Genomic DNA, 22,874 nt, shown 5'->3' on the forward strand with positions numbered 1-22,874 from the left:
TTTGAGTTTCAGAAACTTTTCTAGAGGAACCAGTAAAGGGTTTTGTTGCCATCTCCTTGTGCAGGTATTCAGCTTCATTTGGAGACCCATCTTGTATAGAGGTGAGGATAAAAAAGGAGATAATAAATAAATAAAAGTCCTGATAATCAACTTGGATTAGTATAGTCAAAGACTCAAAAGGTATTTTATGCCGCTGGAAAAATGTCGTTTTTCCTATTGGTGTTCATGTTTCTTTCACATGATGGGACATAAAAAATTAGGTAAACTACAGTAAACCTCCAACCTATACTGCATTTCTTATGAGCCTACATCCGATTTTACATTTATGGCATATTCAACGTCATGGAGTTCTACATGATCAATTTTATTCATTACGAATACAGAATCATATTCATGCATGTATTTGTGGTTTCATTTGATTAAATTTAAATTAAGTGCATACAATGTAGAAAAAAGCCAAGAGATAATGGCAGAGAGAACCTAAACCGAGAATTTATATCCCATCTATTCACCCCAGAAGGATGTTCAGTTGCCATTAGGTCATGCCTTAGGCTGGTATTTAATTATTTGTATTATTAATAAATGTTGATAATTATTCAGGTCAACAAATACCAACGCTAATTTAGTGAAATATTTCTTTGAATTTGCTTTGGAATATTTGCTCAAAGTCCAATTATTTGAGGATATAGGTATGGGGTGTGACAGTTGAAATAATTTTTTCGACATGGGTATTATTGGAATTTGACAAGGAATCTAAATTATTGCTTTGCCTACGCTAAATTACAAAAATCTTATTGTATTGGCTCAAAGTGCTACAGAAAAAGTGGTTATTTGTACCATGTATTTGTACATGGTAGTTGTTGATTAAGGGACGGACCGAGCCGAATTAACCACCGCGATGTGGACTCAAAGCCCACACAAGCCACAGTAGTTGAGGCGGACCCTTATGATTGACCACTCGAACGGGACGAGCACTAAAACCACACAGCATTGGTGGATCCATAAATTTTTTAGCAGAAATGCAATATTGACTAAGTATGAAAAATGATTTTTTGGAATAATCATTTTCTCAAGATAATTTTTGGTGGCGTTTATTCCTTACACATCAAATAAGAAAACTTGATTTTATGGGATTTTAGTATGAAATATATATTGACTTAATGAGCCATCATTTTTAGCCTAAATCATATTTTGCACTAAAACAGAATTTTTATATTTTGATTTGGTGGGAATTTGATTTTCTAGTATTTTTATTTGAATCCAAATGAGGGGTACTTCCTTATTTACATTGTAAACTTAAGTAAATAGAGTAATATAAAAATAAATAAAAGTAAAAGAACAAAGACATTTACTTAAATGTTGAAGATAAAAATAAGGTAATCTGTACAACAGTTGAGCAAAAAGGCAATTTGAAAAACTTATAATGGTTTTTCCGACTAGAGGAGGTGCAGCTCCTTGCGCCTTACTAGATCCGCCAGTGGCTGTCACCACATCGAACCCTCGGGTTGGCCTATATGGTTAGGAGAAATCAAGGTATCTTCCTACATACCTTGGAATGCCCAGGTCAACCACTTGGGGGATGGCTCACTCAGAGACTTTGGAGCCGCAAATGATCGAAGACGTCCACATATCTGATCACCAATGGGCCATTTCTAGGACAAGACATGCCTTTACGAGAGGAGATGCCATTGGGTCTCACACATGACAAGACGGAGGTAAGCGACTATTAAGATCATCGTCGCCTTAGGAAACTGTATAAAGCATTCATGACCATCCACGAATTATCCTCTTATTGGGCCCCTGCTCAGAAGGGATAGATTACCAGAAGCTACTTTCAGCCTAGTGGACTGTGCTTCCCCAGCCCATGCAAACCACATGCGCCTGACTATCTCCCTTTTACTTAGAGGCCCGTTTGGTTTATGAAAAAGGAGACTTGAGAGGAAAAATCAATTACTTTCTCATGTTTGGAAAATCCAGGTATAAGAAATCGTTGCCTAGCCTATGGGAAAGTAGGGGGGAAATAAACCAACATTAAACACATATTTTTCATGACCATTTTGTCCCCATTAACAATTTAAAATTACAATATATCATTAAATGCATTATTTTTGTATTTAATTTAATATGGGTATAATTGAAAATTTATAAAAACTTTATTTTCCATTCATACTCAAAACAAACATGGGAAAGGAAATAAAGTGTTATTTCCCGATTACCTTCCCAGCATTATCAAACGTGGAAATGAATTTTTATCTCTCATCTCTTGGGAAATGATTTCCCTTCAAATTCATTCCGTGAACCAAACGAATTCCTATTTCTTGTAAACCCCTTAAGCTCCACGCTCTTTGTATGAATCATTTTGATAAGATCAATCAAAGCATCAACTTCACTTTGTGTTGAGTTCTTCTTTCCCCCAAAAAAAAAAAAAACCTTCACTTTGTGTTCTTCCATATCCCAATCTTTATTTTCATTTTGATCCATGTAACCTTGCCACCCCTCTAGGATCAAAGTTTTACGTTGACCGCTGATTTCACCAGTCAACACTGGTGATTATTCAAATTGCTGCTTTCCAAATTTGATGGACAATGTCTTGTAGAATTTTTCCACAAGACATGCCTTTTAAAATGTCTGTCCGGTCCCCCTCTGCATTCGGACAAGAGTGGCCTCTTTTGTCCTGCATTTGATCAAAACAAAAGTTCAACGATATTTTTTCCACACGGAGTACCTTTTTTGCCTTTTTGACTAAACTATCCATGATGATTATTTTAGATATATAGCAAAGATTAACTTTAAAAATCAACTTATTTGAAGCTTCGTTCCATTGGTATCTTTACCTTCGATTAGATTTAGGTGGGCTGGTAATTGCTTTGGCAAACTATTTTACCTTCGATATCTTTTCACCTGGTAGGATACTGCCCGTGTATTTATCATTTTTTGTGTGATTATGATTGATTTGGTTTGCCTAATTTTGATTTTGCTTAATTTCTTTTTGGATTGTATTTCTTTTATTTTATTTTTATTAAATATACTCGCACAGTCAAGATTTTAAGAAAAAAAAAATTGAAAATCTTGAACCTTTCTCCACACAGAGTCCTTTTCTACAAGAATTTTCCAAGTTTTTTTTTTTTTTCCTGGAAAGACTTTCCCAAGTTGATCATTAGGAATATTGCAGATATAACAAAGACTAATAATATATATATATATATATATATATATATATATATATAGAAAGTTTATTGATGGATCCTCAAATAAGCTTATTTGAGGACACCCCTTATAGGGTCCACTCTAGATTGTATTTCACTAATCCAAACTGTCTATTTTGTAGATACTCATTCAAAGATCATTTCTACAAAAAATCACTTGAATCCGATATCATTTGACCATTCAATTGAGTTATTGAAGTTTTAGTACTTTTTTAAAGCACCTTGTTCATTGATTTTGTAGGACACAATTGGATGTCGAAACGGTTTCTGATTTATCTAATTTTTTGTAAGGATGATTTATGAATGAAGACCTAAAAAATAGATGGTTTGGATCATTGGAAAAAAAATTATAGGTATCCCTAAAGGGCGCCCCTCAAATAAAATTATTTGAGGGATCCCTCAATAGAAAGGGATTGTATATATATAAGATGGCAGGTAAACACACTTTAAAAAACTTCTAGTCCCTATTGCTAATTGAACATAAGAACTCTACAGAGAATAGAAGACTTTTCTTTTGAGCTTTCATCAATGGCAGGTAAGTACTATATATTCTGAGTAATATTTTTATTTGATTCAAGATCTTTTCCTTGATGTGATTCTATGTGTGTATAGGGTTTAAGGAATTTATGTAATTAGTTTACAGTAGTAACTTCCATTTATTGAAAGATTGTCTTCCATTTGATTTTAGAGTATTTGCTTCCACTTATTTGAAGATCTTTCCATTTTTATCTTTGCATATACATAAGATGGGTCTCGATCTCGATCTGAAACTGAACAACTGAACCAGAGCTCTCAGGAGAGGGTAAGAAACCGCTTTCCTGGTCGTCCCAGAACACTTTCTGGAGAAGAGCCCCAAAGAGAAAGAACTGAACAAGAGCTCCAGCAAAATGAAAATAGTGAGGCAGAAAATACCGATGAAACCAACGAGACCTTCAACATTAATGAGAATGATTTCCGCGCAATCGAAAGCACAGATGTTGGGATTCACGATGCTTACAACGAAGAAGGTGGAGGTGGTGTTGATGTCCATCAACCAAGGAGGGTTCGAAACCACAACATTTGTGGCAATAAATTTTATGCAGACAAAGGCCAGCGTGTTGGGATTAGCAAAGTTGGCAACAAGTACAACAACAAGTCGAGCGTACCATTTCTTCTTGGTCTTCTTGGTCTTCTTGTTCTTCTAGTTATTGCTTCTTCTTTTCTCTTTTATATATCAATGGTGAGTAAGCAAAACAAAAAATGAAGCAAGCGGCTTGAGTGAAAAAAATGGCACGACTGAGAAGAACAAAAAATAAATAGTTGGCGAAAAACTAGATCTTATGGGGCAGGTCAAGACTCTACCACATGTTATGGGGCAGGAAAAACTAGATTTATGTATGGACTGGTTTTGTGGCAATCAATAAGTCAGATTTCTTCGTTATTAGTTCTTTCTCATGCTCAGAATAAAGCTTTCAGATGTTCATGGCATTCAAATGCGGGAAAGTTTCCTCTTCTTGTTTGCGCAAATTAATAATAAATCCAAATACACACAGATTACTGATTAGTATATGTTAGGGGTTGATCCTTCTATGATTTTGATCAAGACCCACATCCCTACTTTTACCAAAGCTTATACCATGGCTTTGTGCCCGTTCCTTCTTCTTCGCTCGAGCTTCTTGCTTTGTCTTTCCTCGAGTAGTAGTACTTGTTGCCATCTCCTTGTTATGCAGGTATTCAGCTTCATTTGGAGACCCATCTTGTATAAAAATGGAAATAATAAATAAAAAAAGTCCTGATAATCAACTTGGATTAGTATAGTCAAGACTCAAAAGGTATTTTATATGGGTGGAAAAATTTTCGTTTTTCCTATTGGTGTTCATGTTTCTTTCTCATGATGGGACATAGAAAAAGGTAATCGCATGACGACAAATGCTAATTAATTATGTAAACTTTATTAATCATAAACAACTAAAAACAACAACCCCATCAAATTTCTATTGTTATCATGAACCGCAATTGTTAAACAGGTTGACACCCACATGAGCAAAAGTCTTACTCACTTCTGTTCTTTATTCAACTTACTAATGAGAGAGTAGTTGTGTGGTAGGGTGGTGTGAATATTTGGACGATTTGCTCCCGCATGGTACTCCTTTCACACAACCTAGGTAGATTTATGTCATTTAGAAGTCACAGAGTTAAAGGTATGGGTGAAGTGAAAGTGTGACGTTGTGTTTAATGATACTTTTCAAGTGTCCGAAAAATTGATATACTCTTATTTTTACTTTTGATATATAAGCCATTCACCTCATTGTGGTAATTTTAGTTGTCATTTATGAAGAGAAAAATTTTACTTGTCATTTTATTACAAACAAATTTATGAGTGTGAACACAATTTCTCAAATTCCTTTTGTTTTCTTTTATTGAATATTTTGGACTTTGAGACTTCACATTTCTTATGGTGGAAAGTAAGTGCGAAGTAGGGGCTGTTCACGTTAGAGTCATTTTTGGGTACGCATACGACAACTCTCTTATAGTGATAGGGTTGGGATTAGGTAGGGTTGAATGTAACCAAGGTGCAAGGGGTCCTAATCTTCAGTGACTACAATTGCGCACAACCCATGTGATCAGGCGGCCCATAGGCTATGATAATCCTAAAAAATTCGAAACTAAGAATAAATTTTTTTGACGAACATGACCAAGAATTATTGTTAGTGATGACACAAAAGAGATTGTGGAAAACCCATGCCAGTAGTAGGAGATGAACAATCCCCATTAAATCATTTATTGTTTTCATTTCTACTAGAGGTGCAGGTTGGATGTAAATTTCAATTTCGGCCGATTCCAATTCCAAAATTTCTAATTTTTGCACTTCTAAATCAAATATGACATTAAAAAAAGTTTTGAAATCCGAAAATTCTGAAAAAACTGGATTGGAATTGGAACACAGCTCAAGACTATGAAATTTCAGAATTCTGAAATATATTGGGGTTTCAATTTTGAGCCAATCTTAACGTTTCAAATGCTTAAAGCATGTTTAAAATTTGAATTATTTTCTGAAGTTTTTCAAAAAAATTCTGCAGTATATAAGTTTCGTAGTTTTCCAAATATTCCGAAAATTTAAAGTTTTTCCGAATCGGAATGGATGTTGAAATTCCAAAATTCTTTTAAACATAAAATTAGTTCGTTTTAGGGTTTGACAAGCTATAAATCTAGAGATTCATTTCGGACAATTAAATGTTTCATAGACGGTTTGTTTTTAAGAACCAAAAAGAATAACTAAAATTATTAATGAAAGCAACGAGACCTCGCAGGAATGTAATCATGGCGCAAGAAGGCAAATACGTTGGCATTTTCGACTTTAACAACGAATATAATGAAGGTGGAGGGGAGGTGGTGTTGAGATGAGCATCAAGCATGCATGTAAGGGTTGAAACTACAACATTGACGACAATAGAATCGGTTCGAACAAAGGCGAGCGTGTTGGGATTGGCAAATTTGGCAACAAGTACTAGAACAAGTCCAGCGCATCATTTCCACACATTTGCTTGAACTAAAATTCCAAAAAATTTCATGGGCTCACATTACATATATGTATAGAATTGGGGATTTTACCCCTAGCAAAGATACATTAATATTAGGGTTGGCATGTATAAAGTTTTTATATTTTTTTTTCTTAAAAGAAATTAACTAAATCATAATCCAAGTGAATTTTTATTTAATACTTTATTACGTGGCATGTGTCAGATCATTTGAGACTCAAATTTAAAGCACAAATTTAATATCCCTAACATTATTTACTTAAAATTTTGTAAAAAGCAATAATCTGTCCCTAGCAGATCATTTGTAAAAATCATAATCTGTCCCTAACATTTGGGATAGATTATAATATCATACAATGAAAAGTATATATGAATGATTGGAGGACACAACAATGGCCACTTCGAAATGTCTCACTCGTTTGCATTAGCGGGCATGTGGCTCTCCTTTGTCCTGCATGGGATGAAAAGTTTCACCCAATCAATTAGCTGCACAAGAAGGAATCAGGAGGGTGGTCAATTAATCTGATTCCAATTAGATGGAATTAGATGCTGCATGAAACTCAAAGGCTTGCTGGGTCTTTTGATGAAGTTCAGTGGTCCTGGGAAGAGAACTCGGGCGGCCCTTGAAGCTGCAAGGCTTGGTTTGCGAGCGGTGGAAGGAAGTGGAGACTTGGGCCAATAGGCTACTACCGTCTCTAATATTATAAAGCATATTCTGGTCATTGCTGGACTCCTACTACTACAAAAATCGTAATAGATGACGGATTTTCGTTGTCGTCTTTATGCCTTTAAAACCGTCGATATATTTTGAATGTCAAAATACGACGATTTTTCATGTCGTTTAGCGCCTCTTAGAAGTACGACAGTTCCTGCTTAAAATCAATTCAACACAGTTTATTTTTTCATACCTTATCACGACGGTTTTATAACAACTGTGAAAAACCATGACAGATTTTATTTGTACCGTCATCTAATGGGCGTGGTGGTTTTACACCATTGTAGTAGTGCACCTTTTCAACCTGTCTTTTGATTTGTTTTATTTTGGTGCTGGCATGTTGGCTAAGCGGTTGTCTTTGGCTCTAATCTCCCAGTCTTTGTCTGTTCTTCCGGTTTCCCCTTTCCGGGTTCAATGAAGTATAATTTGACCACAAAAATAAAAAAATCAATTAGCTGACCTTTTCAACGCATTGCGCCAGAGAAAAATTAGATTGTCTTGTCTTATTCTCTGTTTTAATATGAGCAGTTTCACCTAATCCATTATCCAGGCCACCTTTCTTATTCTTATTTATTTCAAGCTTTTATCCATTGTTATCTTTACCCAAATGAAGCTGAACAACTTCGCTATTGAAGATGCAACAGGAGGTGGAGGCTCTACTGGAAATAAGGATCAACCAGAATTGTTATTTTGCCTTGTTCTATCAAACTATTTCACACTTGCTTTCTTTAGGATACCGCCCGTGCATCTATTATCCGTCTTTTTTTCTTTGTGATTAGGATTGATTTGGTTTGCCTTAATTTCTGTTTGGATTATGGTTAATCTGTAAATATAGTTCCTAGGTTTGAAATAAAAAACAAGAACAATATTAGGTTTTCAAAAAACTATTGAGTCATTTTCAAAGAAAAACCTCCCTATTGGTTGCATTGCCAGCAGTCAAGTCAGCAGTCTAGTTAGCTGCTCAGTCAATGGAAGTTGGAACCTTCTCCACACAAAGTACTTGGTTATTTTATTGAAACTTATCGATGAAGGCTTAAACAGTGCCTTTCTCCTGGTTTTAAAGAGATCCATTCTCTATTCCAGACACACATTCAAAATATCTAGTCTGTATTGGCGGTTGAACACAAGAACTCTACAGAGGATAGAAAAGCTTTCTTTTCAGCTTTCATCAATGGCAGGTAAGTAAATTTATTTGATTCAAGATCTTCTCCTTGATATGATTCTATTTGTGTATGCCTAAGGAATTTATGTAATTATTTTACAGTAGTAACTTACAGTTATTGAAAGATTTTGGAGTATTTGCCCAAAGTTCACTTGCTTGAAGATTCTTTTTCATTTTTATCTTTGCATATATGTCAGATGGATCTCGAACTGAAGCTGAACAACTGAACAGGAGCCCCGAGGAAAATTCTGGAGAAAGAAATGAGCAAGAGCTTTCGCAAAACGAAAATAGTGAGACCTGGAAGATTCATAGGAATGAAATCAGCTCATCTGAAGGCACAGACGTTGGGGTTTTCGACTTCGGCAACAAATACGATGCAGGTCATATTGATGGTCTTGATGCAAAGAAGGGTCGAAACTACAACATTGAAGGCAATAAAATCGATTCAAACAAAGGCCAGCGTGTGGGGATTGGCAAATTTGGCAACAACTACTCCATGTCGACCGCATCATTTTTACTGGGTGGGCTTATTGTTCTAGTTTTTGCTATATGTAAGCGAAGCTAGCTGTACAAACAAGAAGGAAATATAAATAAGATAAAAAGGAAAGGAGCTGCTGAATAAACAGGCTGGAATTTCCAAGAAGAAAACAAAAACTGAGATGTATGGTTTGGAGATTTATGGCCACCAGAACTCCTACACTCGAACTTTTCTCTGAATCTGAATGTTTTTTCTCTTATATTTCTGTATTTCTTTTCTTCTTCTTCTACATGCTATCAGTACATTAGTGCTGAGTAAGTTTTTTGTTTCTTCTTTGTCTATATGCGATCAGTACTGTTTCCTCTTGTTCTAGCTTTTTTCTTTATATCCACCTATGAAGCAAGGATACTCTTATTTATAAATTATAATAGGTTGTTGGATACGCCGTTGGATACGATATGCATGGTATACTCTCCGATACACGTCGGATACGTATTAGAGTTAGGTCTGGCAGACCCACAGAGGCGCAAGGAGGTGCAGCTCCACCTCCCCTTGCCGGAAAAAGCTATGGAGTCGCCGGATGTCGCCCCTTTGCAGGTGCCCACCAACTGTTTGAGCAAATGACTGAGTAACCTTCCTTTTCTCTTCTTTGCTGTGCGCCCTGCGCGCATCTCTTTTTTTTTATTATTATAAAATAATCCTGACCAAAATGATGCGTTTTGGACCATGCCAAATATTTTATAAATAAATTTAAAAAAAAAAAAAAAAAAAGCAAGATGAAGAAGAAACTTACCTTCCACGCAGAGGAGTCTTGAAAGAAGACTTTAATTTGATTTTAATTACCAAAAAAAAGAAGCCTGGCTTGGGCATGGCGTTGAAGGGAGTAGGCTCTTCCAAAAGCAACTCCACCCATATTGCCAGCTATGATGGGGAGCTAGGGCGTACACATTCACGTGAATAGTGGTTGCCTCTGAAATCAATTTGTGTTTCACCCATTGCCCTAGCTAAGGGCAATTACTATTCATTTTTTTGTTTTATTCACAATTTTATTTACCTTAATAATTAATGTGGATAATATTTTCTGATAAGATTTACGTTCCTACGTGTCAGACTATTCATAATCGATAAAATTTGGGATAAGATTTTTTGGTTCAAATTTCGGATGAATTTCAAAATTCAAATTTCAGATAAATTTTGGTTCAAATTTGAATGAATTTCAAAATTCAAATTTCGGATGAATTTCAAAAATCAAATTTCAGATACATTTGGGTTCAAATTTCGGATGAATTTCAAAATTCAAATTTCAGATAAAATTGGGTTCAAATTTTGATGAATTTCAAATTTCGATAAGATTTTCATCCAATGAAATCAAGCCACGTGGCATCTTTATCTTGCCAAATTTTTCTATAAAACCAAAGGCTCACCTCATACCTCTCACACCACATCTTTCAATATTTTCATTTCTTAGAGTTTAGCATTCATACTCCATTCATTCTCAATGGAAGAATATAGGAGATGCTTGGAGAGGCATGAGAGAGAAAGAAAGGAGAGAAACCAGTAGAGCCGATGAAATGAATGAGTTGCGAGGCAAGTTGATGAACAAGTTCTCATAGCAGGGCAATGGAAGAGGAAGAGAACCAAGGTGCCGCCATGGTTCACAAGTCGGCCGTCGCGGAATGTGAATGACATAGGCATTCTCGGTAGAATCTTTGGAAGATTATTTTATCCCAACTGCTTTGTACAATGATGTTGATTTTCGAAGGCGATTTAGAATGCAACCCACTTGTTCAATAAAATCATGCATGATATTTGCAATTATGATGCATATTTTGTTCAAAAGTGTGATGCTATGGGTTTTGGGCCTTCTGCCCGAGCAAAGCTTACAGTTTGTTATACGATGTTGGCGTATGGAGCATCTCTGATCAGGTGGATGAGGTTGCCCGAATGGGGAAGTCCACTACGTTGGAGGCTTTGGTAAGATTTTGTGATGCAGTTGAAAACCTGTACACTAGGGACTACTGCGTAGACCTAATCCTGAGGACCTCCAACGGCTTCTACAAAAGCCAAGCTCGAGGATTTCAGAATGATTGGTAGCATCGACTGCATGCATTGGCAATGGAAGAATTGCCCAACTGCCTGGCAAGGTGATTACGGAAATAGGAAAGGCACAAAAAGTATCATCCTGGAAGCCGCTGGCTTCGACACATGGGTTTGGCATGCTTTCTTTGGAGTTGCGGAGCCCAAAATGACCTCAACGTCTGGGTCAATCTCCGGTCTTCAACGATGTTTTGAGCGGCCAAGGCCCCAATATTACCTATGAAGTCAACAATACAGTCTACCAGACGGGGTATTATCTAGCTGACGGTATCTACCCAAGGTGGACCACATTTGTCAAATCCATTTCGAATCCCCGATCCCATAAGCAAAAATTATTTGCTACTTATCAAGAAGGATACAGGAAAGATGTCGAAAGGTGTTTTGGCATCCTTCAAGCTCGATGGTTGATTATTCGAGGTGCGGCTCGTTTGTTTGATCAGGAGATCCTCCGGAGCATTATGATGACTTGCATCATCCTCCATAATATGATTGTGGAGGATGAGTACGATTATGATGCTGGAGAGGTCTATGAACCGGATCCAATAAACACGGCCTTGACCCGGATTTATGAAAGGCCCATGGAGCCAAATGGAGAACCGTTTGAGCTGGAACCGTTGGTGAGAGACGATCGTATGATGACCCGGATGATAGATCGATATACAGAGATGCAATCTTCCTATATTCATGAAAGCCGTCAACTTGACTTGATAGAGCATTTATGGACGGTGAAAGGGAATGAAGATGAATGATGGAGCATAGATGCTTTGGTTATGTTTTAGGCCTTATGTTTTGGTTGTGTTGTTTAGTATTGCTTATGGTTTGGTTGTGTTGTTTTTTATTTATTATTGTGCCTTGTTTCTAGTTTTGTTTTGATTTGAATTATGTTGTGTTTGATGTATGGAATATGTTGAATAAAATTGTCTCTTTATTAAAAGCTTTGTTTATTAAATAAAGAAATCCAATACAAGTCATTAAGAATTACTACTACTAAAATAAAAAACATGAAGTACACCAACTTTAATAGAAAACAAGAAAATTAAAATACATAAAAGGTATGCCAACTAATTTAATGGTTTTGATCATTTAACCAATCCGTGTTGCTAGCCCATCATCCTGAAAAGTCTTCTTCTCATAACATCCCTTCGCTCTAGCTTCCAATATTGTTTTGTATCAGGACATATGGCTTGTATCCATCGCCATAGTTTCGATCCGTCTTCTCCATATCTTTTGCGCAAATACTTTTTCGCACACTCGGCTTGAATTGCCACCTCCATTTCTTGGCGTGCTCCAATTCAAGTCTTATGCTGTTTTGCCTTGCAATTTCTCCAAAAACTTTGAATTATGATTGCTTGAATTACCCGCTTTGCCTTCGCACCCTTTCGGCCAATGGGCCTCGGTTCCTTTTGGATGGGTGAGTCTTCACTCATAGGAGGAATCGAGAGGTGAATCCGATGTCGTTGCATCACGGAGAGGCGTCTCGTTTAACACAACGTCGGGACCCGTTGGAATAATATTGAAGCGTTTACAGTGTTTCACCACCTCCCAACATTCATGATGGGTGAATTTTTTTTTGCCACCCCCGGTTGCACCGAACCACATCTGTGCTTGAATGAGCTATTTAACAAAAAAATGGAAATGCAATAACTATTTAAGATATATTGGATATGCAAGTAACAAAATAAAAATAATGGAAATGCAATTAACCTTACAAATAAATTGGAAGTGCAAGAAATATGAAGAAACAATTGGAAATGCAATAAATATTAACAACATATTGAAAATGCAAGAAATATTAACAAAATATTTCAAATGCAATAAATATTAACAACATATTGAAAATGCAAGAAATATTAACAAAATATTTGAAATGCAAGAAATATTAACAAAATATTGACAATGCAATAAATATTAACAACATATATATATAAGGACATTAAACTTAATGATTACGAAAATTACAAAATACTTACTTCGTTAGTACGATTTTCCCCACTTCTATACAAATTCATCGCTTTTGCCAAGGCATCTCTCCATTTTGCCATCTCTTTGTTGAGAAGTTTCCACCTACTGACAATGCCATTTCCGTACGAGTGGAGTCCGGAATTTTTTCGCAAAAATCGGCATGAATTTTTTTCCACATATGGAAAAATTTCATCTCATTGCCTGACAAGGGACAATGACAAACTCGGAGCCAAACCTCACACAAAGAAACATCTTCCATGGTGCTCCACGCCCCTCCGGTTTCAATAGAAGAAGCCATAAAAATAATAACTAAAATTACAAGGTGAAAGAGATGAAAATGTTGAGTGAAGAGTGAAGAAAATGTTGAGTGAAGAGTGAAAAATATGTTGAGTAATTGTAGAAGTAGAATAAAATGTATGAGAATTGGTGTTGAAAGTGAAGGGTATTTATAGGTATTTATAGGAAAAAATCAGAATTTTTAGGATTTTTTAGTATTTTTAAAAAATTTGATTTTTTTCATAATTTTATTGTCCAAAAATCGCCACCGCTGGATTAAAATTTGGAATCAAATCGAGCTGGGATGCCACGCGGCTTCCACTGCGTTGTGTGGCCGACGCGTTACGACGCCAAGACGTGGTTCAATTTTCACGTTGGCGCGCGTGCATTGCGGCCAACGCTAAAAATTGAATAACGCGCGGACGACGTCACTCGACGTCGCATGACATCACCTCCACCGAAGTTTTGGACTGGGCGAAAGTTGCCCGCCACCGTTGGTGGGTCCCACACCCTCCCGCCCGGGCTTCACACTGAACCATTTTTTGGCTTTTCCCTCCCTCGGGCTGCATGGTTGGACTTGCTCTAATGCGCACCCATCCTTCGCCACCAAGTTGCAAGTTCGACTTTGAATGTATTTTTTTTCCTGGGTTTTTCCTTCTGTTTTTTTTTTAATATTAAAAAAAATATGTCTTTCATTATTATTATTTTCCAATTTATTTTTTTAATTGATAATTTGATTTGCATTTTGATTAGATTAATTAATATTAATTTTTGTTAGATTAATTGATAATTTAATATGAATTTTGGTATACTAATATATGTAAATTGTCATGGATTTTGTTCATATTAATTGATATAGACTTAGTCAATTAGTCATAGTATTGGTTGTCTATTTTTATTTTTATTTGTTTTAGTTTTTAACCTTTTAAATATTGCATTTCTCCTGAAAAATTCCTGGATCCTCCATTTTCGGACATGGGTTTAGGTATCAAATATATATTTTTACGTTATTTAAAATATGTTTAAACATAGCCTAATTATAGGCTTTTAGTTTAAAAATTCAAACCCAATACACTAAAAGCCTTTCCTCATCCCCTCAATGTTTCTTGTATATTAAGAAAGAGAAAAAGCAATCAGTTTAAAAATACAAATTTAGTACACTAATAACATGTTTACTAATATGAAATTGGATTAGGAGGAATTGAATTTATAAGGAGTTGGATTTTGGATTCCTATTGAAGTTGTTTACTAAACCATGTAGATTGAGGGGAGTTGGATTCCGGATTTCAAATTTTTTTGCAATTTTTTAGGAGAAAAATATTTGGTGTGGAAGTGAAAAATATTTGAAGGAGAAGATTTTGTATGAAGATTTGTTGTGGAAAGTGAATAATATTGGCAAGTATGTATGGAAAAAGAATTTCAGAATTTTTTGGTATGTTTTAAAAACAATTTCAATTTTTTTTGCAATTTTTTAGGCAAAAAAAGCTCGTCCGTTGGATTTATCGAAATCCATGATCGGAGCATCCAGGAAGCGCCACGTGGCTTCTTCCTGTTGGTTTCTATTAGCGTTAACGTCTACCGTGACGTCATGCTACATCAACAACCTTCAAGCCACAACCCAGGTGATTCTTTCCCGTGAAAAAAACACAAAGGGGATTTGAACCCCTCCTATTTTACTCCTCCAACACCTTAACCACCATATATCACTTATGTTTTAGTGATAATATGCTAAAATATTTATTTATATGGGTGACATGTTAACAATTACATGCACAACTATTTTGGGGATTTATCATTTGATGAATACTCTTCACAATACACTTACTCTACACATAGAGATGATGAAGATAGTGTAAAATTTAAACCTCATAGGAACTCTATGTGGTACTAAGTCACTCATGTATCTTACTATGCAATGTATAAAGAGTAAAATGTTGTAATAAATCATTATATATAAATGATTATGGTGTGTTTAATCTTTTTCAATTAATTACTACACATTTTCTACACTCACAGTGTTTGCAACAGCTCGTTGTATAATCAACTTAAATCAGTTAAATTCATCATGTAATGCATTTCCTTCTTCTTTTTTTTTTTGATAAACTAATAGATAATTGACTAAATAAACATTCTCCAAAGTTTCAATAAAAATTTCCAAGTTTTTCTTACAATTTCCATGGTTTTTATTTAATTTTTATCGATATCGATAATATCTCGGTATTTCCATAAAATTTTTCATGTTTTAAACTATTGATATTTCTGACATCATCGATATTTTAGACCATGGGTCCTCCTTTGAATATTTCTACTCTCCACGCGACTCTACCTCCTTTAATTTCACCTCCTAGGAAACGGCCGGTGTATTTATTTATTTTTTTTGGGTGTGATTATGATTGATTTTGGTTTGCCTAATTTTGATTTTTGCTTAATTTCTTTTTTGGATGTTAATTTGTAATTCTTGAAATGTATATAAACCGCACATATATTTCCATATGGATGCAATGCAGCTAAAATACCTTAAACCAAAACAGAAAGTTACAAAATCTCTACAAAGAATTGTTGTTCAGTTTAAGCAGAGCAACCAGGCCCTGGCCTAGGTGACCAAGGCCACAGCCAGGGCCCTAAAAGCTGGTAGGGCACAAAAATATGATTTTTAGCCTATATAATTACATTTTTTTTAATTTAAAAAAAAAAACCAAAACCATTACTGTCCTAGAAGGAAGTAGACGTAATCATTAATCATGGCAGCACAAACCTCTTTGAGATTCTCTAAGAAACTAAATATAAATTATATAATACAATATTTCAAAAAACAAAAATTAATGAAACTAAACATATGGAAACAAAGAGTTCTTAATAACAACAAAAACTAAACAAACGTTCTTACCTTAACCAAAAAAAAGACCTGGCAGTGACAGCAACACACATTGGAAGCTTTAGCAATTTGAAGGTCTTTTCTTTGTGTCATTCTTTTTTATAAATAGATGTATTATAGAATTTTTGTAAGAGATATCTTTGTTAACTTATTTTTCTTTTTTATTTGATTTAGCAAACAACAGAGATTCTTGTTTTTCATAATTGAAAATTTGAAGTTTCGAGTTGAAGAAAAAAATTCTCAAAATCCAAATTTTATTATTCTTTGTTCATTAGTTTTATTGTTATTGTTCGTGTTTTTATAAAAATTAAAAAATGTTACCTAATAAAATTAATTTGTTGATAAAAAAATTTGTAATTTTAGTTTTTAATTTGTCTAAAAGGGCACTCTCTAGAAATTTGCCCTGGGCCTTAGAAAACCTAGGACCGGCTTTGATTGTAAGAAATATCTCATACAATAACCACATGACAACTAACCTAAACAAAAATTACAACATCAAAATAATATACCAAATTAAAAAACTAAAATTAAAATTTTGCGTGAGGAGAGTAGGGTGGTGTGAAAACTTTGAGTAGGAGAGATCTAATTGCAGATAAGATGTAATAACAATATTCAGATACATTCACTTGGACTTTTTTTGGTTGGCCATGGAGTTAAAAGAGTTTATGGCTTGCTTGGGGCACTTCGGCACTTATGATATCTTAGGGATCAATGCAAATTCTCTCCCAATTTCCTCGAGCCAAAATCAAATGAAAAACATAACTAAATTATACCATTTATCTCATCTTATCCCTTTAAACCCATAAATACAAGTTTTTTAGTTCAATTTGTTTATTTCAATATCAGTTTAACTCTTTTACATGACATATGAAAAATTAAATTTAGCATTGGGATATATTAAAACTAAAAATTAAAATTAATAGTCGGTTCGGTTCGGATCAATTTATTTTTTATGGTGTAGAATCAAAACTAGAACCAAACAAAACTAGTCCAATTCGATCTTTTGAATTGGGTTTGACTTATTTGGTCAACTCTTTATTTTTTTCTCAACCCAATTTGGTTCGGTTGTCAGATTCTTTGGGTTCCGATACCCCCCATATGTCAGTTTGTTATGTGCATGCAAATAAATAAGAATTAGAGTGAACTTAGACATGAACATTGCCACATCAATTTTGATAATAGATTGTCACAAAACAAAGCTAGAGCAGGAAAGAAAAAAAAACTAGAGCAAAATTATCTACCTAATTGATTCTCATACTTAATAAAATAATCAAAAAGCATGAGAGGGCGCAATAAAATAAGACAGTGGTAGGAAGTATAGAAAATTGAAATGGCAAAGCCCCTACACTACTGCAAAAAATGAAAAAGATGACAAGAAAAAGACGACGGTAGAAGAAAAAACCGTCGTTGTATATAAAAAGACGACGGTAACAAAAAATCGTCGTGGATAAGTGACTTAAACAACTAAAAAACGGAGGTACTGTTGATTTATTTTTTTATAACGACGCACACAAATAAAAAGCGCTTATTAAAAGGTTTTCTTGAGTTAAAATCGACAAAAAAACGAAAAGGTATGACAAGAGTCGTCTTTTAAAAATCAAGTGTCCTTTTTTTGGTAAAGACATTGTTGTTTTGAAAGAACTGCCGTTTATTATATGTAAATATGACAGTTTTTTTTTAAAAAGGGTCGTCTATTATGAAGTAAAAACGACCTTTTTTTTTTAAAAAAAAAAGGGTTGTCTATTATATGTAAAGATGATGGTTTGTTTAAAAAAGGGTCGTCTATTATGAAATAAAGATGACGGTTTGTTCTGGAAAAAAGGTCGTCTATTATATGTAAAGATGTATGTAACTAGTATGAGGCTGTTACATTCAATAAAGGGCTACCAAATAATGTTTTCAAGAGGCATGTAACCAGTATGGGGCTATTATCCGGTTTTGATGCATAAAAATAGTGGAAGCAGAAGGGACGAAGCGGAATTTTCAGTTTTGTCATTCGAGCTGATTGAGGTCCATGATACCTTTTGAAAAGGAATGAAGCCAGAATCAAACTCAGTCCTTTGCACGACATATGGTGGTTTTGGCCATTTGAGGTCGTTTAGCCTTCAAAACGCATTTAAAGAGTTGAAAGGAAAGAGCGGCTTTTTTTTAAAAGAGCCTTTTAAAAAAAAAACAAATCGTTCTTTATTTATAATAGACGACTCTTTTTAAAAAAACTGTCGTCTTTACTTTCAACTCTTTAAATGCGTTTTTGGAAGGCTAAACAATCTCAAATGGCCAAAAACCACCATATGTCAGTGCATAGCACTGGGTTTGATTCCTGTCTTCATTCCCTTTTCAGAAAAGTATCATGGACCTCAATCAGAGATCGGATGACAAAACTGCAAATTCTCGCTACGTCCCTTTTGCTTCCATTGTTTTATGAAGTAAAGACGACGGTTTTTTTTAAAAGGGTCGTCTATTTTATGTAAAGATGACGGTTTTTTTTAAAATAGGATCGTCTATTATATGTAAAGATGACGATCTTTTTTTAAAAAGAATCGTCTTTTAAAACAAGCTAAAAAATGGCCGCTTAAGTGAATTCGCGCTCGACAAATTTTCAAATTTTCACCCGTCTTTGAAAACTTTATCTCTCATTAACAAGCGTCGTCTTTTAAAAGAAGCTAAAAAAAAGCTACTTAATCAATTGCTCGACAAATTTTCAGATTTTCCCCCGTCTCTGAAAACCTTATCTCTCCTTCCTTGAAAACCTCCTGCACTCTCTAAAACACCCTCATGAAACTCTCTAAAATACCCTTCTATATCTTGCTAGTGAATTCTGGATTAGTCTCTTTGCGTTTCTGGTATGTTCTTTGTCTCCCTAATTTCAGATTTTGTTTATCTTGATTTGTCTGGTTTGTTTATTTATTTTTAATTATTTCTGATTTCTTTTTAGATTTTCTGATTTGGTTATCAGGAGATGATGAGGAAGCTTACAGATTTATAACTTTTTCTTTTGCAGGTTTTCTATGTGAGTTGTATGTTTTTTTGTTGTTGAAAATTTGTTACCTTCTCTTTTCACCATCATTTTATTTATATATTTTTCCTTTTGCAGGTTCTCGATGGTCTTTTTTATGCTCATTTTACAAGTTTTCTATGGAAATATGGACCAATGGTAAAATTTCTCTTCCACCTAATTTTTTATGTTTATAATCTTAGCTTTTTTTCTCTCTTTGTCATTTTGATTTATTTACAGGCATGATGGAGGAGACTTCAGTTGTGCATCATTTGTATGTTTGGATGAGGAATGCTTGGATTAGGAGTACTTAGGTCTTGTTAGGAATTATGTTTGTTGTAGAATAAAGATTGTTTAACTATGTAATAACTATTGAATCTTCAAGTTTTATGAAAGAAATTATTTGTGTATATATTCATTAATAAAGCATTATGGTTGGTTTTCTAGTTAAAATCGTTGTATAGCATCATAGGAAATAAAAAAGAACTAAAATGCAGCAGTTTGAAAACTTATTAGATGACGGTTTTTATAATAAATCATGGTCTTTACATATAATTAACGACGGTTTTTATAAAAAAGTGTCGTCTATTATAGGTAAAGATGACCTTTTTTTAAAAAAGAGTCGTCTATTATATGTAAAGATGACGGTTTTTTATTAAAAAAACAGTCCTTTATAAACAATCCACGGTTTTCATAAAAAACCGTCGTCTTTACATACAATAAACGACGATTTTATTAAAAACAGTCGTCTTTCCTCCTATAATTAACGATCTTTACCTCTAAACAACGATGATTTTCTTTAAAAACCGTCGTCTTTACAGATAAACAACGATGGTGAAAAGTCGTCGTAGTTTGAAACCCAAATAGATGACAGTCGATTTCACGACGATTGGAAAACCTTTTACACGACGGTGGTTTTCCGTCGTCTATTTCGATTTTTGTAGTAGTGCTATGAGCCCACAGTGCACATGGATTTTATTCAGCAATTCGAGACTTACGACAACGAGTTAGAGAAGACTACGTTTGCATTCACTAGATGGTACTTTAAATCTAATTGCAGAAAATATGTAATGATAATATTCAAATACACTATTTCGTGCCTTTTTGACACTTAGTTAGGGGGGTCTCCACTTTGATGGTGCATCTAGATTGTTGAGAGTATGTCACACTATGAAAAGTTAAACGCATTTAACATAAGTTTATAAAGAGTTAGGCTACTCTTATATAGCCCATTAATTTTAAGATGAAACTTCAACGTCCTTTATGTTATCATAGTAGACAATCAACGTATTGGGCACAACGCCATTTCCAATTGGTTGCTTTATCTTTCGAACTTCACTTTCGAGAAAGGATAATGTATGTGGAAAATACATGACTAGTGCCCATGGGATTCTACCTTCCCAAGTGTGTTTGTCCTGAGATGTCTGAGGTTCAAACCCATCCCTAGACATGTATGAGTAAAACCTCGCCCTCCACCCCATCCCCTAACTAGTGGGAAAAAAAACATAATTAGTTAGTTGACAAGCATAAAAACTTGTATGAACAGGGATAATACTATTTTGCAATCTCGGTAAACCACAGACTGCATGTGGAAAAGTTATCACACATGGCATAACATAATTGGCTGGGGATAGCAGTGCTATTCCCGTTTCATGTAAGTGTTTCTCTTGGACAGGGGCTGGCAATGTGGTGTTGTCGATTCAGTTATGCCAAAATTGATTTAGCTGCATCCTCAACTTGTGATACTTGCAAGTGCACAAGCCATTGGGTAGTATAGCATGTGTAAGTGCTAGGTCGATCCCACGAGGATTGTTGATAGATTGATTCAATTCGATTCCCTGCACAAAAGAGAAATGGAAACAAGGTTTAAAGATGATTGACAAGAGTACATGAATTGAAAACAAAAAGTTAAACAAACAAAGAAGAAAGATACTAGGGAACAATCCAATTCTAAGTCTCAAACAATCACGTTAACAAGTTCAATTCAAGTAAAAAGATTAATTTTCTCTAATGTATAATTTAGCCATGGTGTATGGTGTAAACCTTGTATTCCTAATTTTTCAATCAGATCCTTTGTTGTCAAACCTAAATCAAGCATTAGAAATTCATTATGTATCGGAGAAAATTTTAAACAACCAAACATTTATCTAATCCCTGTTGTTGATGGTCCATACATACGCTTCCTATTCATAGTTCAATTCGAATTAAGGCATATAGTGTCTACACTTAATTCCAACCAAGATAGCTAACATACAAGTTTAAATTCCCTCATGTGTGTTGTGTAGCCATATATTTATAGTCTCCTTGCTTGGCTAGGGTTTAAAGAATAATCCTTATTTAATTAGGATTATTCTTACTCAAAAAGATTATGAGAATTAATCAAAGAGATTTGCTGAAAATTGGTTCCATGATTTAGGGAAGATACTCATATCTTAAATCAAAGATAAATCTCTAACTAATTAGGGTAATTAGCTGAGGCCTAAGGACTATCCCATTTTCCACGTGTCATTCTTATTAGTCGCAAAAATATGTGTTCCTACATTGTGCACACAAGCTCGCCTGAACTTGGTCCCTATAATGGTTAGTCTCAACTACACAAAAGATCATTCCTATTATCCTATTTTCCATAATTTCTTTATCAACCCAACAATTCCAACCATCACCCATAACAAATGAACATGTCAATATTAATAAAATAATATTATAATAATTAGCAACATGTAAACACCCAATATCAAGAATAATAATCAAATAATAATATCATGCATAATATAGTGTTCACAAAATTTAATTAAAAAAGCTCCCTAAGAAACCCCCTACCTCGATTCCAAAGCTTTGCTCCAAGTTAAGAAACACATGCTAAGCCCTCAAAGAATTTCATCACCACTTCCTCTCTCTTGCTCTCTCACTTTCTTCTTTCTTTCATTGTCGCTTCTCCTTTCTTACTCTTATTTCAATTGTGGAAGGCCCTGTTTATACTAGCATCAGGGGCAGCCCTGAGGGTGTGCAAGTGATGCCACCGCATAGGGCCTGATTTTTTTTTTTTTATATGTGTATATTATATATATATATATTAATATTATAGGTATTATATAAATACTTGAGCGTGCAGGACAATAACACAAGCAAGTATTTGGTTGAGTTGGAAATCAATGCCTTGATTTTAGTAGGCAAGTCGGGTTTGAGTCAGTATTGTGTCATTCAGCAGTTGTATATTTACATTTCTTCTCTTTTTGTTAACAACATAAGGAAAATAAAAAACTTGTTAAAAAAAAAGAAAAGAAAAAGGAAACACTCCAAAGAAGAGGAAAACAATATGTACAAGCTTTTGCCAATCAATCAAAAAAATTTGTAGTGTATGTTTTCACTCACTCAAAACAAAACAAAAAAAGTTCATGTCTTCTTCTTCCTCTTCTTTTTTCTCAAATTGAAACATTAAAATATTTGTGAATTTGATTTATGATTGCCATTGCATGCTAATCGATGATGAATTTTAGTTATTAAAAAAATTATCTTATGGTATTAAGTCATGACAAATTTTTTTTAATCATAATAATATTTTCATATTAGATTAATATACTGTTAGCGAG

General features: G+C 34.5%; 2 protein-coding genes across 2 annotated transcripts; both read left to right on the forward strand.

Annotated features, from left to right (window-relative positions):
• Window positions 1-3,648: 3,648 nt before the first annotated feature.
• On the forward strand, window positions 3,649-4,629 carry LOC103322453 (uncharacterized). The gene is made up of 2 exons (XM_008224368.3): window positions 3,649-3,741; window positions 3,953-4,629. The coding sequence occupies exons 1-2, from the start codon at window positions 3,735-3,737 to the stop codon at window positions 4,447-4,449; spliced, it is 504 nt and encodes a 167-aa protein (XP_008222590.2). The 5' UTR covers window positions 3,649-3,734; the 3' UTR covers window positions 4,450-4,629.
• A 3,701-nt stretch (window positions 4,630-8,330) lies between these two features.
• Window positions 8,331-9,348, forward strand: LOC103342999 (uncharacterized). Its single transcript, XM_089044787.1, has 2 exons — window positions 8,331-8,617; window positions 8,799-9,348. The coding sequence occupies exons 1-2, from the start codon at window positions 8,611-8,613 to the stop codon at window positions 9,164-9,166; spliced, it is 375 nt and encodes a 124-aa protein (XP_088900913.1). The 5' UTR covers window positions 8,331-8,610; the 3' UTR covers window positions 9,167-9,348.
• Window positions 9,349-22,874: the final 13,526 nt, after the last annotated feature.

This window comes from Prunus mume, linkage group LG2 (genome assembly GCF_029339155.1).
Source record: "Prunus mume cultivar Tortuosa linkage group LG2, ASM2933915v1, whole genome shotgun sequence".
In the NCBI taxonomy this organism is placed as follows: Eukaryota; Viridiplantae; Streptophyta; class Magnoliopsida; order Rosales; family Rosaceae; genus Prunus; species Prunus mume.